General features: G+C 30.4%; 3 protein-coding genes across 4 annotated transcripts; 1 reads left to right on the plus strand and 2 right to left on the minus strand.

Annotated features, from left to right (window-relative positions):
* Positions 1-1,835: 1,835 nt before the first annotated feature.
* Positions 1,836-3,720, minus strand: LOC114383922. Its single transcript, XM_028343624.1, has 4 exons — positions 3,559-3,720; positions 3,195-3,483; positions 2,747-2,878; positions 1,836-2,233 (listed from the first exon to the last, which is right to left on the minus strand). The coding sequence occupies exons 1-4, from the start codon at positions 3,607-3,609 to the stop codon at positions 1,947-1,949; spliced, it is 759 nt and encodes a 252-aa protein (XP_028199425.1). The 5' UTR covers positions 3,610-3,720; the 3' UTR covers positions 1,836-1,946.
* Positions 3,721-5,183: 1,463 nt separating this feature from the next.
* Positions 5,184-9,775, minus strand: LOC114383925 (tryptophan aminotransferase-related protein 4-like). 2 transcript variants are annotated; one of them, XM_028343628.1, is made up of 6 exons: positions 9,692-9,775; positions 8,383-8,742; positions 7,647-7,941; positions 6,394-6,686; positions 6,018-6,298; positions 5,184-5,694 (listed from the first exon to the last, which is right to left on the minus strand). In XM_028343628.1, the coding sequence occupies exons 2-6, from the start codon at positions 8,667-8,669 to the stop codon at positions 5,468-5,470; spliced, it is 1,383 nt and encodes a 460-aa protein (XP_028199429.1). In that variant the 5' UTR covers positions 8,670-8,742; positions 9,692-9,775; the 3' UTR covers positions 5,184-5,467. The 2 variants fall into 2 exon arrangements, with proteins under 2 accessions (XP_028199429.1, XP_028199431.1); XM_028343630.1 differs by having other exon boundaries at positions 8,383-8,604; positions 9,692-9,770.
* Positions 9,776-12,260: 2,485 nt separating this feature from the next.
* Positions 12,261-15,484, plus strand: LOC114383934 (DEAD-box ATP-dependent RNA helicase 39-like). Its single transcript, XM_028343634.1, has 5 exons — positions 12,261-12,881; positions 14,193-14,282; positions 14,393-14,569; positions 14,693-14,833; positions 14,947-15,484. The coding sequence occupies exons 1-5, from the start codon at positions 12,342-12,344 to the stop codon at positions 15,118-15,120; spliced, it is 1,122 nt and encodes a 373-aa protein (XP_028199435.1). The 5' UTR covers positions 12,261-12,341; the 3' UTR covers positions 15,121-15,484.
* Positions 15,485-16,493: the final 1,009 nt, after the last annotated feature.

Consider the following 16,493-nt stretch of genomic DNA (forward strand, 5'->3'; position numbering starts at 1 on the left):
GGGTTTGAGCTATTTTTTTAATGTTACAAAATTGAACTCTGAGAATGAGCTAGACACAATGTGAGAGCTTTGTTGGAATAGGAAGAACATGAGGAAGATTATAGGGGCTATGAACTATAATTCTTCTTATCCTGTATTTTCCTTATGCATTTAAGGTTGTTTATTTGCTTGTTTGTGCCTATGGCTAGCTAAATCCTTTGTTCTAGGTTATGATGATGTAACATGCAAATGAACCCCAATTTTATCAATTGAAATTTTCTTTATTCAATTATGTTATTCTATTATATTTAATCTCTTTAGAATTGATCACTCTATATTTAAATAGTTTATGCGTTTGTGACCAACCTTGTATGAATAAGTGGAACTATAGAATAACCAGGTCCCTTAAAACAACAAATGACCATACATATTTTACAGATTTCTAACATAATTTAATTTTAATTACTCTCTCTAAATTTATACTTCCTTTTAATTTAATTTCTAATTGACCAAATTAATAGGAATTGAACTAAGAGAAAGATAGGTGATAGAGTTTGATTAGAACCTATTAGCGTATTTAAGATAAGTCAATGACTGAAGACTTAAGACATATTAGATGGGATGAATTGGGGGAAATCAATTGCATGATTTGTAACCATAATCCTAGGCTTTCTTATGTGTTGATTCCTATCACTTTTCCTATTTGCTTTGGAATTTATTTTTCTCACTAGTAATTAAACACATTTCATTCAACTATTGTCAAAAATCCAAATTATTCAGTTTATTACAAATTAAATTATTACGGGAATACGATTTTTCCTTAGCAAACATATTTTAAGTCACAACTTAGGTCTTCTTAGTGAGCAACTCTCTCTAGTGTAAAGACAAACTTTTCCTAGGGGCTAAATGTTTATTAAGTATGTTTTGAAGGATGTAACTCTAATAATGATCCTTGTAGATAGGATTGGGAGTTGAAATTATCATTATAAACATTTTCTTTTTTAGTCGTTCTTTAGTGTGTTTATTAGGTAAAACTCAAGTCCTATATCTACTATAAATATTGTCAATAAAAAATATAAAAGTGTGAGATAATCTTTAATTTATGAGTTAACTTTTGAAACTAAGTCTTTTAAAATGTATCACTATCAAAGTTTATTTTAAATCCATTAAAATGTTACTCACCATATCATTTATGCACTAAGTCCAAAAATGTTGGACATAAAGAGATGTTTTGAGAATAATCCAGTCTCACGTTAGATATAATGTACCAAAATATACTATATAAATGAAGGTAATCCTCAACCTCAAAATTAACTTTTAAGATTAAATTAAACTTATACCCAAATCCTTAAATTATTAGTCTTGGGAGACCTAGCCATTAGCCAATCTTTCGAATAAAAAAATAGATTGTGCACGCTATGTCAATTATTAATTGTTTAGACAGAATAAAGAAAGTATCCTTTGCTGACGAAATAATCTGCACAAAAATATATACGTATTTTGTTGTCAAATAATGCTATTGAACATTACACCGAAACACGCGAGTACTGTGTAGAGTTATTAGATTACTTGTGTCAGCATAATATTTCCGTTTTTTATATTGATTTAATTGCAATTTTATTGAACTTCTCCTTAATTCCCCATTTTCTCATTTAATCTGTACAAACCTGGGATTATAAATAGGCATAATATTTCCTGTACTTATTCATCGTCTTTTGAATAAGATATACATACTAGAGTAATCTTCCCGAAGTTAATCTCTCTTTGCTATCTAGAACTTGTCAACTTGTACAGAAAATCTTTTTTTTTTTTTAATGTAACGCCGGGTTTTATAGAGAAAAGGTTGACAAATTTTATATGCAAGGTACTTTTTATATTCATCTGGTGAATTGGTGATTATTTTTCTTCTGGTAATTAGTCTCCATGCTGATAAGCATTCAGCACAACAATCTATAATATAATACAATTCACATAAAATCTGGGTGAATATCATCTTCTACTATTTCACTAGTCATGGTCTCTAAGACGGTGTTGTTCCTTGGACCTGAATGGTCCTCAAAGTTAAAGCTTTTCTTCCATCCAAGCTCTAAATTTTCATTGTCCTCAGTTAAGTAATTGTTCCATTTGGAGGCTGCCCTGCTGCTAGTTGGTTTGCATTTTTGAGTCCTCTGATTAGTTGGTGTTACGTAATTATTTCTCTTTGGATTGCTTTCAGTCAATGATGTAACTCTTGGTTGATCTATCCTTAGCTCCTCTGCATCAATGTGAATCCACATAAATGACATAATTTCAATGTTATTCAATACTACATTTATAAAATAAAATTCTTCTTTCTTATTATATTTTCTGCTCTTTCATCCATCACAAAGCTATCAGTAGTTTTAAAAGGAAAAGGTTTTGATGAAAGTTTATTTTATCTTCTTTGAGATTCACTCTTTATCCACTGAGACCACATTCTAAGGCAACAATTGCATAAGTGGTGATGGATTTAACAAGTAGAAAAATTGGTTGTCTTATCATTCAATCAAGATTTATATTTAAAGGTTTTTTAAGTTGCGAATAATGTCCAAATGCTATATATTAACATGATTAAAAGCGTATAGTGCTGGAAAAGAAATTAACATGGCATTAATTATCAATTTTTCCTGCTCTATAACTAACTACAGTACATAAAATCTGTTCTTTTCAATGTCGTGAAATGCGAATGAACAACGAACCATCAAAACAAATTGAAATATACAGACACGTAGCATTAAGGAATATGCACCTTGAGAGTTATGGAAAAGGGACTTTTTGAAAAGCCTGTCACTTCCTGCAGTAGAATCCTCCACCACTCTGCGTTTCTTGAACATACCTTTTTGCAACTCAGTCACAACCAGTGGCTCAAAATCATCATCTGCTGCTCAATTCACACCATCCCAAATTCATCAAAATCGAGAGAAAAATACCACACCGCAACAAACCAAAACCCAGTTATTCCACATAGATGATCATGTAATGTGTAAAATAGTTTTACATTGTGATCCAATTACAAATCACTGATAAGTTTTTTTAACTTTTACATCAACTACTTCAAAAGCCATACTCTACTATGACCATTGAACTCTAATACTAAATGTTATTCATATTTTAATTTGTACAATTTTTCGAGGCCTAAAACTGAATAAAATTTAAATAAAGACTGATGTTGAAATTTTCAGATTAAAATTTCTAACCATCATGATCTGGTTGTTGTTCCTGGTGGAGGTACGCGGACCAATCGTTCCGCTTCTTTTTGAGGTTGAGCTCGGCGTCTCCGTGTTCCGTGGCGGGAAGCGGCGGATTTAGGGTTCCGGCAAGGGGATATTCTCCGTCGTCGAAGGACTTGCGGGACATGTTGAAGTCCTGGACGAACTTGCGAAGCTCCTTGGCCATGAATCCCTGGGCGAAGACTCTGCAAACCGATTGCTTCTGGTTGCAGACCGCGCAATTCCATTTGTTGCTGCTCTTCTTCTTCTGCTTCACCTGAACATAGTTGCAATCAATTGGATTAGAATGCACACAGAATATGAGAGAGAGAGAGAGAGAGAGAGAGAGTGCCTGCATGGTGGAGCATTGGCAGCATTGGAGGGCGATGAAGAGCGTAGACATTGGATGCGAAGGGAGTCTCTGCTGTGTGCTGAAGCTGTCTGGAACGACGCAAGATGTGAGGGAAATTTGGGGATTTTGTTTTGGCGCCTAATTTTTTAATGGGAAATGTTGAAATTTAGAAGGCCACCTGAATTTTAGGGCCAAAAGAAGGCAGAAATAATAGAAAGAAAAATAAAATAAAGGGCCTAATGATTAATGTTAATGTGATGAGAAAACTAGAGCTTATAAGAAAAAACATAAAAATTAACAAACATAAGAAGAAGAAAATAAAATTGGTCCTTTTTTTATTAAAAGTTATTATGAGTATTTATTTTCATCTTTTATTTCTCAAATTTTGGTTAATATTATCCTTTTGAAATAATGATTTTTTATATTTATTTTGAAGCACAATTTTGAATCTATTTTTAACTTAAGACGTGAAATTCATTTTACTAATTCCAAGAAGACATAGAAATACGGTAAAAATCCACATGAAAAATGAATTTCACCAGTAATTGAAAAAGTGAAAAATCTAATCTCATTTTGGTTTCTAGATTCCTTTTAAGAGTCACATTCATCTTTAAAGAAAAATAATATGGATTTAGTCATATTTACTTTCAATTTCTAGTTGCTCATGAACTCATTTTTTTTTTTAATTTTCATCTTGTTTTTGTTTCTTTTTTTTAGAACATCAATGAATTTTCATGTAGGTGAATCCCAGGAGAGATTTTGAATCAATCAACCAAATAGTTTAAAATCTTCTCCCAGAATTGAGAATAATTAGTTTTTCGAAAAGGATCGATGTGCTATAAAGTAATAGCTTATTAACTCTGATCCAATATATACGAAATAGTTATCTAATCTATCAAGACCAATAATAATAGTTAGATTAGTTTGTTTGTTATAAATTTTAATTTTATTATAAGACTACCTATAACATTAAATGATTTAAGATATGATTATTTTTTGAAAGATAATTTTTCAACCAATAAGTGTGTCTTATTTTTTTAATAGATCAATAAATATACCCATATGTTTTCACGGAGAAAAGAGAGTCATCATTAATAGACCTCACAATCAATTAAGATTAAAAAATAAATTTAATAAGACTAAAAAAATATTATCTTTTTTTTCTTATATATAGAACCAAAAATAAAATAATGAACCATTCTACAACTTTTAATAAATAATAGATCAAATTATAATATAAAATAAATTTAATGACCATGTGAGTAATAAATAAAAATTATTAATCTTTAATAAAAACCATATTACATACATATTGATAGATCCATTAAATTATTGATTTCATATTTATAATAATCCTATTATTTCAATCGAGATTATAAAACACTTACTTCTTTTCATAATTTATATTATGACCCTTTCAAAAAAAATTATTATGATAGCATGTCATCAGTTTTAATCAATCACTTTTCAAATTAACTTTTTAATTATAAAACAATAAATATGATAAAGAAATAAAAAAACAATACTTTATGTAACTAAAATTAATCAACCATAAATTAGATATTGGACACATATATATCTTTAAAATATGTGAGCCTGGACATTGATTTTCAAATATTTGAAAATTAATCAAATATCTCATGCTCTTTATTTAATGTTGTTCAATAATAATAACAAACTTATCTAGGATCGTATTTAACATTACACAACCATTTTCTAAAAAATATGCCATCAGCCTTTGTTCATTAAGCCTTTTGGCATACCTTCTTTGATTCTTATCGAAATTTCCCCCAAGACATATACTAGCTAGTTATTTTGATAACATATGAAACTGATTGTGAACTTTATTTGGGTTCGCATTCCTATTTTAACTAAGATAGCTAATGCAAACTACTCAAAAACCTTAGAATTAGGCCGACCTTATTATAGTAGGTTGGGTTTCCATTTCCTTAGCAACAAGGCTTTTGAACTTATTTATTAGTATTTCAAAATCATCTTGGCTCTTAATGAGACTGAGACGCAGGTAACGATTATCTGCACTATAGTCACTTCCTTCACGGCCAATGATGCCAGCAGCTTCAAGGATTTCATAGCAATTACTCTCTTCTTGTCTCTCACACTTTAACCAAGCGTAAGCTGTGAGGAAATAGAAAAGGAAAAAAAAACTTCACTTCTTATATTTTACACAACATTTTTATTGGGTAGGATTGATTCAATTGTAATTAATTAATTCCATAGAAAGAGAAGATAAGAAAAGAGATTGTAGATTCAAATTCCTCTGCATTAATAAAAACTAACAAATTAACTATTAATCTTAACCGATAAAAAAAATCATAAGATTCATGAAATAAATGGCGTAAGACATAATAAAAATCAAAAGGGTTAAGAATGAATTATCATGCATATACATAAAAAATTATGAAAACTAAAAAAAAAAGTTATCAGAAAAGGATATTTACCTGGTGAAGGATCTCTGACCCTCTTGAAAAAGGTACAGTATTGGGGAGACAGTTTCTGTAGAGAAAACCGCTTTGATTCAGATATGACTTGTTTCAACCTTATCCAACGATCTCTCATGGTTGAATATGCAAATTGGAATATTTCTTTTCCATCTCCTTCAACAATCACGTCCAAAAGTTTTAATGCTCTCAGCTGAACGTCACGGGAAACTCCAATGGTGTTCAATTGCAGATATATCAACATCTTTTGATATACTGCCTCGTCCTTTATTATTGCCCATCTGTTAAATTAAAATCACAATATATAACACATGCATGGTTACTTTTAGTTGACAAAATATAGTTTAATTTTGATGAACGTTTATATATATCTCACCCAAATCTACTCCCAGCATGGCCTGTGAGCTTGGAAATTGTAAACAGCATAAGATCTTCATCAGCTGGTGAAGGAATAGCAGTGAAATGTGGCCAATAATAGGCTCGATCATAAATGGTTTTTACATTAGGACCTTCAAGAACTCTCTTAGTCAACTTTCCATCTGGATTGTTCGGTGAAGTCACAAACTCAATAAATCTAGAGTTGCTATCTGTGTTGTTTTTCCACAAGGACGTGTCTCCTTCATAACTAAAATCCCTAGAATTAAAGAGTTGGGTTTGTGTTCTATAGAGCTGTGGCAAAAAGTTTAACATAGTTTATGTCATCTATATATCTAATAATTTCATAAACTAAATATCAATAAATATATTATATATATACACGTGAAGTTCCTTAGGTATTAGTAATAAAAAAAAGTTCCTTAGGTATTGTTATATTCTATATTAACAAATGAAGTTTCATATCACTAATTTACACAATAAATGCTTGTATTAAAAGGTCAATATAAGTTATTAAGATAAAATTCAATTTAATTTGATAACCCAATCGATGAAGCTCAATTAACAGATACTAAGTTTGTGAAGGAAGATGTGAGTGTAATTCACATAGAATACATTCTTGGGGATTACTAGCAAGAAATTTTAAGTATGATTAAATGTGATTAAGCTCCAAATAAAGGATACGTTTCATAGTCGATCCAAAGGACTGAAACTTGTGAAATATTCTAGATCTTATCGAAAAATAAAAAATTCTAATTATGGTGATTACCAAAATTTTGATAATGATATATATAAAAAATATTTTTAGTTCCTATACTTTGATGAAATTTTATTTTTAATCCATGTAATTTACATAAGACTTTGTTTTCTATCCCTCCTCAAAGAATTTTTATAAACAGCCTTAACTTCTACTTGTCTCTCCCAAACACATTGAACTGTTTTCAAGAACTGTAATTTTATCTTTGTTTCCATTGTCATTCTTGAACAATTGCTAGAGATTTATTCTTGCGACTTTTTTTCATTTTATTTGTTTCTTGTACATTGTTTCCATAAATTCATACTAAATAGACCGTGTAATCTATTTATCATGTAGGACTAATTAAATTGAATGATATAAAACTATGGGAAATAAAAACAAGATTTCATGAAAATATAGAACTAAAAATATATATTTATATATATATATATATATAAAAGCACCTAAAACTTGCATTTAAGTTTTGTATAAAGAAGTAGTATATTAATGGAGCTCACTGGGTAATATGGGGTCGTGGCTACCACTTTTGCTGGAGACACTGAAGAGTTGAGAGACAAGGCATAAACAGCAGCATTGAATAGTTGCGTTGAGCCACTTCCAAATATGAAGTACCTTCCTTTAGTGATTGCATTTCCAACGATGCTATGAACTTTTTGGATGTACTTAACCAATACTTCTGAAATGTATGATCCATCACTATAAGAATAGCTCATTCTGTGCCACCCTGATACTAAAATTGCGCTACTTGCTGCATGTCGCATCCAAAATGGCTCCAAAAAATATGGGTCCCCACTGCAAGAAACAAGTTGAATAAATTTAGGTTATCGACCAAAAATCAATATTGAATGTGATCTAAATGATTTTGTCCACAAATAATACTTTTTGTAATTTTGTTTGCTAGCTACTTCTTGGCATGTGATTTTAAAATTTGTGGGGTAAGTTTAATGCCTCATACTTTTTAATATTTTTATGTAAATTGTAAATATTCATTTTACTAATTTAAGTAGTATTGAATTATGAAGTATTGTGCTAATGATCTCGATCAAATGCTAAACTTTTAGATGAGTCATTGACTAAATTTTTTAATTACATTGTTACTTACGAATGCTGGAAACAGACATTAGCTAGTGAGATCAAAATGGTCACTGAAAGGGAAAAATAAATCAAATGTCCAAGACCATATGATTAAATTAGCAGTTAGTAGATTGGATTTTGATTATGGAAAGGGTTTACCTTGAAGCGTTGGCAATACAATCTGATAAAAACTTGAAGCAATCAGATCCACCATTGCATGAATTGCACTCACAAACATGTACATGTTCATGCCCTTTAAGAATAAGACCATCTAAGTAGGCTCTTCCATGTCCTGAACATGGTATGGCTGCCACAGCCTCAGCTTCTTCTGCAGCTCTTGTGCTCCAAGTTGGCTCCCATTCTCCCATACATATAAACATGCTAATTGGGGCACACAATAATATTAAAATGAATGCTAAATTCATTGCACTTGTTCTTTTGGCCATTTCTAGTTTTTCTATGTAGATTTTCTTTATGAAATCTTCAAGCAATTTCTTGGACAATTGCACTTCGAGATTTCTGAAATGAAGTGGCTCATGTGTCCGTTAATTCAGATACATATAAAGGTTTGAACATATAATAAATTTTCAAATCTAAGGATAAAGACTGAATATAACTAAAAATTCCCAGGCCTGTTTAATTAAGGGTGAAAAATACAATATTCATTCATTAAATTATTAGTTTGAATACTATAATTAATGTTATATTTTTCTTATGTATATAACTATATACTGTAAGGAATATAAATTATCATTCTGATATAATCAATAGTCCACAAAGATACTTAAAACATAAATATTGATAGTGTTGGAAAAGTAATTAATTATGTTAGAGTTTAATGGAAAATCTAATTAAACTTGCTATTCATCGTATGTATTTTGAGTATCATCTTCCCTATTAATGCGTCTTTAGATTAATTAAAGCATTTATTTTTTTTCAAGATCAAGTCGTGTCTTATATATGCATGAATGTCTTGTATATATGTAGTACGTATTTTTTTTATCAGTGTCTTATGTAGTATATATTAGTACATTAAGCAAAAAAATCAAAACAAAGTGAGTTTCTTAAAGTGTGAAGAGTACGTGTTCTACTTTCTTTACGTACGTATCTCCTTATTTCCTACCTAGAGTACACTGCACATAGCCATCAAGTTTAGCTAGCTAATTATCGGAAGCCCCTATTTTAATCAGAATAATAAACAGAATTATATGAATTAATACTACTCCGGCTTTCTTCTGAACGGAACCATATATTGCTAACAAGTTAAAAATAAAAATAGTCTTCCATCAACGCATGAGTGAATACAACAATATCTCTCTCTAGCTCACCTTCACCACAAAGATGAATCCGTGGCGGCAACAGAAGAAAATTATTACTAATGACAACGTATGCGTAACAACAAAATTCATTAACTAAGTGAAATTTGAATTCAGAAACCACAAGGGAAATAGTGAAATACGAGGCTTACAAAGACAAGCTGAGCAATGAGCCTTCTCATCAGTTCAAGGAGGTTTGGGAAGGAAGTAAGTTGCTTAATTAAATTGAAGAAAAGTGAAAGTGGGTACTTTAAAATTTCTGAATTTATATATAGATAAAGCTTTGAGCATAATGAATTTCAAAATTAAGGAAATAGATTGAATTAGCTAGAGTCTATTACGTGTACGTTTTCTGTAATGAATTTTTGTACACATGCATAATATATGAAAGGAGAACGTCATAGTCACATTGATAATAGAAAATTCTTCCCCTCTCGTCCACCCCCTTGGTTACCCCGTTCCAGCGCTGTCTCCACTAAATTAGAAAATTAAGATATTTATTAAATCACACGGTTCATTTATTATCTACAAATCAATTTAGATAGTAAAGAGCAATCTAGTTGAAGAATCTATCTATCTATATATAAGTAAAGTACACTTTAGAAAGAATGATAATGCAGAATCTTAATTATTATTATTATTATTATTATTATATATAGTGTAGCTCAATTGGTTAAAATGAATCTTATAAATTCTGTTTAATTCCTACAAATAAAATAAAAAAATATGCATATATATATATATATATATATATATATATATATATATATATATATATATATATATGCATATATATGTACTAATTGTCATTTTTGCTATTTAACTTAATTTTGTTAATGAGTTATCCCTTTATTATTATGTTTAAACTCTATTTTTGAGTCCATCTCAGTGCTGGATAAATAATATTTTTTATTTTAATATATTGAATGAATATTTTTTTGTCCTCATAAAAAAATAGATCTTGTCCCTATAAGATAAATTTTTTTTAATAAAATGAATGTAAATAGCTGTAAAAGATAAAAGACAGAATAAATTGATATTAATTTTATCCACTTTATCCTTTTAAATTTTACTATTTTTAATTTTTTATTATCATTTTTAATAAAGCTTATATAATTTTTTGTTTGAGAAATGTTAGACTATTTTTTGTTCCAAAAAAATGTAAATCCACCACTCGTCATTTTAACATGAAATAATGTAAAATATTCATCAATTTTATTAATGATTAATATTTATCTTAGTGTTTATCATTTTTAGCAAAATCTTCTTAACTAATTTATTCAAGTCTTAATTTCACTTTGACCATGTTGATGTTTAAACTCTTTAATTGTTACTCTTTTAATTGATTGATATCTGTAATTTAATGTCAAATGTTCACTTCATTAAGTTGTAATATTTCATAACCAATTTGATAATAAGTTGTATATTTTGAGTACTAATTTGACATTAAGTTACAAAAATTATGGGTCAATTATGTTGAAGTTTTTTATTCCAATAATTAATATATATTAATTATTTATCATTAATGAGTTTTATTTTATGTTGTCAAATTAAGTGAATCTGTTAGACTAGTAAATAAAATAATATGAGTTTAAATGAACAGATGTTAATGTTGACCCATTAGAAGATAACAAAAATCGTATTAGGTTAACACGCTATAAAAAGTCATGATTCTCGATATATCGAGTCGTCACATATAGTTTTTATTCCCCTTATATGAAGATTTATAAAGTTCTTATCAAGGAATAAAGAGGTTCCGGTTGCGGAAAAATCATAAGACAGCCAACTACATTATTCATCACGTGATTCAACGTTTGTCAAAGAACGCTTTGATTAGGAATCAATTACAAATTCATGTATTTTACTCTAATCCTTAATAATTAGGTATGTTATAGATCATAGGACTTTTGGTGAATTGTCCTAGATATAGATTTGTGAAATTTTAGCTTCCGCATAAAGAATAAGGATTAAAGATTAAGAATATTTCAACAAATTTGTCATTAAATTGTCTGCAGGACTAATTTATCGCACTTTTTGCACATTCAGACATTAAATTTGAATTTTTCATCTTCAGGGATCAAGTTGTCAGTGTCTCACACTTTCAGGAACGAATTTGACTATTTATCCAAAAATCAAACTTTGAAACCTCCTAGGGTTATGACTTTGTTTTGTTCTTACTCTTCAATTCCAAATGTACATTTTGCTCCTAAATTGAAATAGTAAAGACTAAAATATGATTTTCATTCTTGTAATTATGAAAATGCTCAAAATTAGTTATTACACAATTTTTAATACATTTTTCATCTTTATAAAATTGAAATGTGCCATTTTTTGGTGATTTATCTAGAATTACGATGATATTTTTTTATATTAATTATACATATAACATATATAAATGTAATATTTTTTATGTCGGTTATGCATATAATTGATATAAAAAAGTAATACATGAAAATTCAAATATTCAAACCTTATTTCAAGTTTAAAAATAATATATTTTAATTTTACGAAAATAAAAATATATTGATAATTTTCTAACAAATTCTGAACATTTTCATATTTATAAGTACAAAAAATATATTTTAGCCCCCAGTAAATTACGTGACAAAAAACTAACCATGGATATCCTTTAGTAAGATTGAACGGGTGGGATTGACTTGTACGATGTGCTGTTAAGTAGTGGACTGCAGATGATATTTTCCTTCAATAGTTTCAACGTTGTTCACCGCCTCGGCAACACCAAAATCCCAAACCCCTTCCCCTCTTTCAACCCTCTGAAGAGCGCACAAAAAAAAAAAAGCTATGAGAAGAAGACTACGAGAGCTTCTTAGCCTCTGTTTTTCTCTAAAGCACAAACCTTTAGCAAAATCAGCACCACCACCCACTTCTTTCTTACAAAGTAGCATCACATTCTCAACCTCTTCCTCCTCCGCAACCCCTCCCATCGAAGAACCAAAGACTTCAACTTCGTCATCCAAGTCCCAAAGGGACTCGCTAATTTTCGAACAGTTCAAGCAAAGAAAACTCAAAGGGTCTCCAAAAGACTCAAAGGGTACCCCTCAAGTGTGTTCAACTTCAGTGCCACTAAGTTCTGATGCTGACACTGAAAAGGTGGTTCAAAAGGGTGTGCGGAATGAGAATGACCCCACCTTGGTGGTTAGAGGCTTCAAGGAGTTGGGGGTGAGTGAGGAGCTTGTTGAGGTGATGGAAGGGATTGGTGAGTTTGTTCCTACTGAGATACAGTGTGTGGCTATTCCTGCTGTTTTGGAAGGGAAGAGTGTGCTGTTGAGTTCACCATCTGAACCTGACAGAACCTTGGCCTTCTTGTTGCCACTTATTCAGGTTAGTTTAATTCTGTTCATTTGCCTTCCAAGGTTTTGACTTGTGAGCCTTGGCAACAATTTCCTTTAGATGAGTGGATACTATATACTGGAATTGAATGCATTCACATTGCAAGGTGCCTTTAAATTTGAAGTTTGTTTATTTTTATTTATTTGGTATTTCACTTGGTGGATAAGACTATTGTTGTTCTTGTTGTGTTATTTATTTGGTATTAGTATGGGTTTCAGTTTGATTCAAAAACCCGGAATTTAATTACTTAGAAGGTGATGTCAAGTGAAAATGGTTTTCTTAACTATGTTGGTCCTTGTTCCTAATCATGTCATAAAATCACATGGAAGGATTCTTGTATGTTTGATCTATTGGAACTCTGTTATATAAAATCGATTGTTAACGTTGGCATTCTACTTAGAGATTTTTTTTCTTCCGAAATCAATTATTATGATCAAATTAGCGATTTATATTACAATCTTGTATTGAATTAAATTATAAAATATCTCTATTTCTAGTGTTTTCTTATGTCGACTTTACAAATGGGTGACAATTGTGGAAACCTAAAACTGCAACAAGAATATGATATCAGCATGATTGTTTGCTTTATTTACTGCTATGGTAAAATTGGTAAATTGATGGAGCACAAATTTGGGAGGAAAAAGTCATATTACATTATTTGGGAAGGTAAGAACTAAGAAGATTGTGGAAGGAGTCCAAATCTAGAAAAGTGATGGTGAGAATAAAATACAAAATAAGGCTGAATATTTTAGTATTTATAAAGTTAGTGACATATTTGTTTATCCTCGTTTTCATCACATCAACACAAGCAATGAGAACTGTTAGGGTGTGCTTGATTTGTATTTTCATTTTCTGTTTTTATTTTCTGAAAATTGTTTTCATTTTCAAAAGATTAGAATTCTGAAAACATGTTTGGTTTGACTTCTTGTTTTCTGCTTTCAAGAAATAAAAACATTGAAAATGCGTTTTTAAAAGGAAATGTATTTTTAGATTTGGTTAAAATTACATTAGTTGTCACCGCGTTTTCATTTTACCCAAAATGAGATTCCTGGTTTCAACTGAAAATAGTGAAAACGAGATTTTATTCTTTCCAATTTTTGGTTCGTTTGGGAAAATATTTTCACTGAAAATGTTTTCAAAAATCTAACCAAACGCATTTCCATCACCATTTTTTATTTCCAGTGAAAATGAAAACAGAAAACAATCAAATCAAACACCTCCTTATCTACCTTTACTGTTCTGTTCCTTCTGTGTTTCATTATTTCCTTTGGAAAAAATGGATTAAATCTGCAACGTGTGCAGCTGCTAAGACGGGATGGAGGGTTGCTTGGTTCGAATTCAAAGTATCCACAAGCCATCGTGCTTTGTGCTACAGAGGAGAAAAGTGAGCAGGTGACCCAATCCCTACTATGTACTATTGTCATCTTGTTTAGTTCTTTTGGTGTATGCACCTGGATTTTATGAATTGATTTTGTCCCTTGCAAATTTTATTGGCATTGCAGTGCTTTAATGCTGCAAAATATATCATCCATAATGCAGAATTGAAGTCTGCAAAGGATAGTGCTTCACCAGATAACGGGCAGTCAAAGGCCTCAATTGGCCTCATGATTGGGACTCCTAGTGAGATTCTTGAATACATTGAAGAGGGGAGTGTTGTTCCTGCTGAAATAAGATACTTGGTTAGTATTCATTCACTTATCATATTTTAGTATGGGAATCTTATTTGTAGAGGCTCTTAGGTTACCAGTTCTTGGGAGCTCCTAGCATTGATCTCACTAGTCTTTCTCATGTTTCTTGCGTAGGTGTTGGATGAGGCCGATTGCATGCTTGGTAGTGGCCTTGGTCCTGAGATCCATAAAATTCTGAGACCATTACAAGATCAAGAATCAAAATCTTGTGTTAAAAGATTACAAACTATTTTGGCAATTTCAACAATAGCTGAGGTACTGTGACCAATTATGTTGTTTTTAGTATTTGAACTCTTGCATGAAGGTAATGTGCTTAGAGCTCCATCATATACTGGTTGTGTTTCTGATTTATCTTTTTCATATGGCAGGTTTTGGGTGAACAATCCTCCGTTGTAAAGCATCTTGAGTGCGATCATGCAGGAAATATTTCTGCAATGTCTCTAGAAATGGAACAAACAGAAGTATTTCATTTCACAGAGTCTCTTGACGCTCTTAGGAAAAAAGTGGCAGAGGCCATGGATTCCCTTTTGAAACAACAGTGACATCTTGGTCTACAATTTCTCTGGCACGTAAGAAAAGAAAAGTCAAGATAGGTTTTATGATATTTCTTATAGCAAGCAACTGGTGAGTTGATTGTCTCTTTGTATATTGTTGTCAAGATCTTCCAACGCTGAAGCACCATATACCAGGATTTCGTTTTATTATTTGTGAGAAGAATAATGATACATGAACACTTTGGGGTATGCGCAATAGAGGCCGTGATAGCAAAAGAAATGGAAACAATTATCGCGACCACTATGGTATTGCAACATTTCTAAAGCACAATGTGATAGTGGCTGTTTTGACCGCTAATGACAACTATGGTATTGCAACATGTTCAATGAAACACAATTAATTTTTCCCATTCATGTTGAGACAACTTATTCCCATGCTAAACTATTCACATTTTTTACATGATTTTTCAAATATGTGCTATATCACCTATCAATATACACTTATCAGTTATCATCTATTATACATATTTTCTCTCTCTAGGTATCTGGAAGAGTTTGGGTCGTACTTGTCAAGGCACATTTTTTACTAATCATTTGAAAATTCTCAACATTATGATTTAAAAAAACTTGTTAACATTTGAACAATAAATATCATAATTATCAATAAGCTTTCATTCCAGGTTATACGCCAAAATAGGTAAAGTGAAATTGGCGTAAGAAATATAAGAAATGATTAAAAGATGTAAAAAAATGAAGTATTTATATTTTTTAATTGAAAAAAATAATAGATGCCCAATATGATATTTAGATGTAATTGTAACAAAAAAAAATCAGATATAATTAATCTTGGATAAAATGTTTGGCACAACTAGTTTAAAAAATTATATGGAAGCTGAATATGTTTGTCTCAGTCTCTAGATGTTTTGGATTCTTGTCCTTTAGCTATTTGTTCTCTTGTTTTAGTTGATGCCTTGAGGGTTTGCTTCCCTATGGCTTGATTGTCTTTATTTTCCCACTTATAAAAAAATTAGAGACTAGAGTTTGAATGTTTACTCACCATTTTTCTTGTGAGAATCTATGGCATATATCATATATGGGCACTATTAGGTACTACCACTCATAAAAAATATATGGGCACTTATGCCAATCGTTGACATTTAACAAACTTCTTAACATTTGAACAATAAATATCATAATAACAATAAGCTTTGATTTCAAATTATACGCTAAAAAAGGTAAAGTGAATTTGGTGTAAAGAAATATAAGAAATAATTTTTTTTTAAAAGAATATAAGAAACAACTTCTAAATTTATAAAAGATGTAATATGTAAAATAAGCATTTTAATGGGTTGGCTAAATATTTAGAACATCCCTAATGCTAAGACAGTTTAGACAAACAGAAAAAATTGCTGTGCCAAAAT

This window comes from Glycine soja, chromosome 2, assembly GCF_004193775.1.
Source record: "Glycine soja cultivar W05 chromosome 2, ASM419377v2, whole genome shotgun sequence".
NCBI classification, from domain to species: domain Eukaryota; kingdom Viridiplantae; phylum Streptophyta; class Magnoliopsida; order Fabales; family Fabaceae; genus Glycine; species Glycine soja.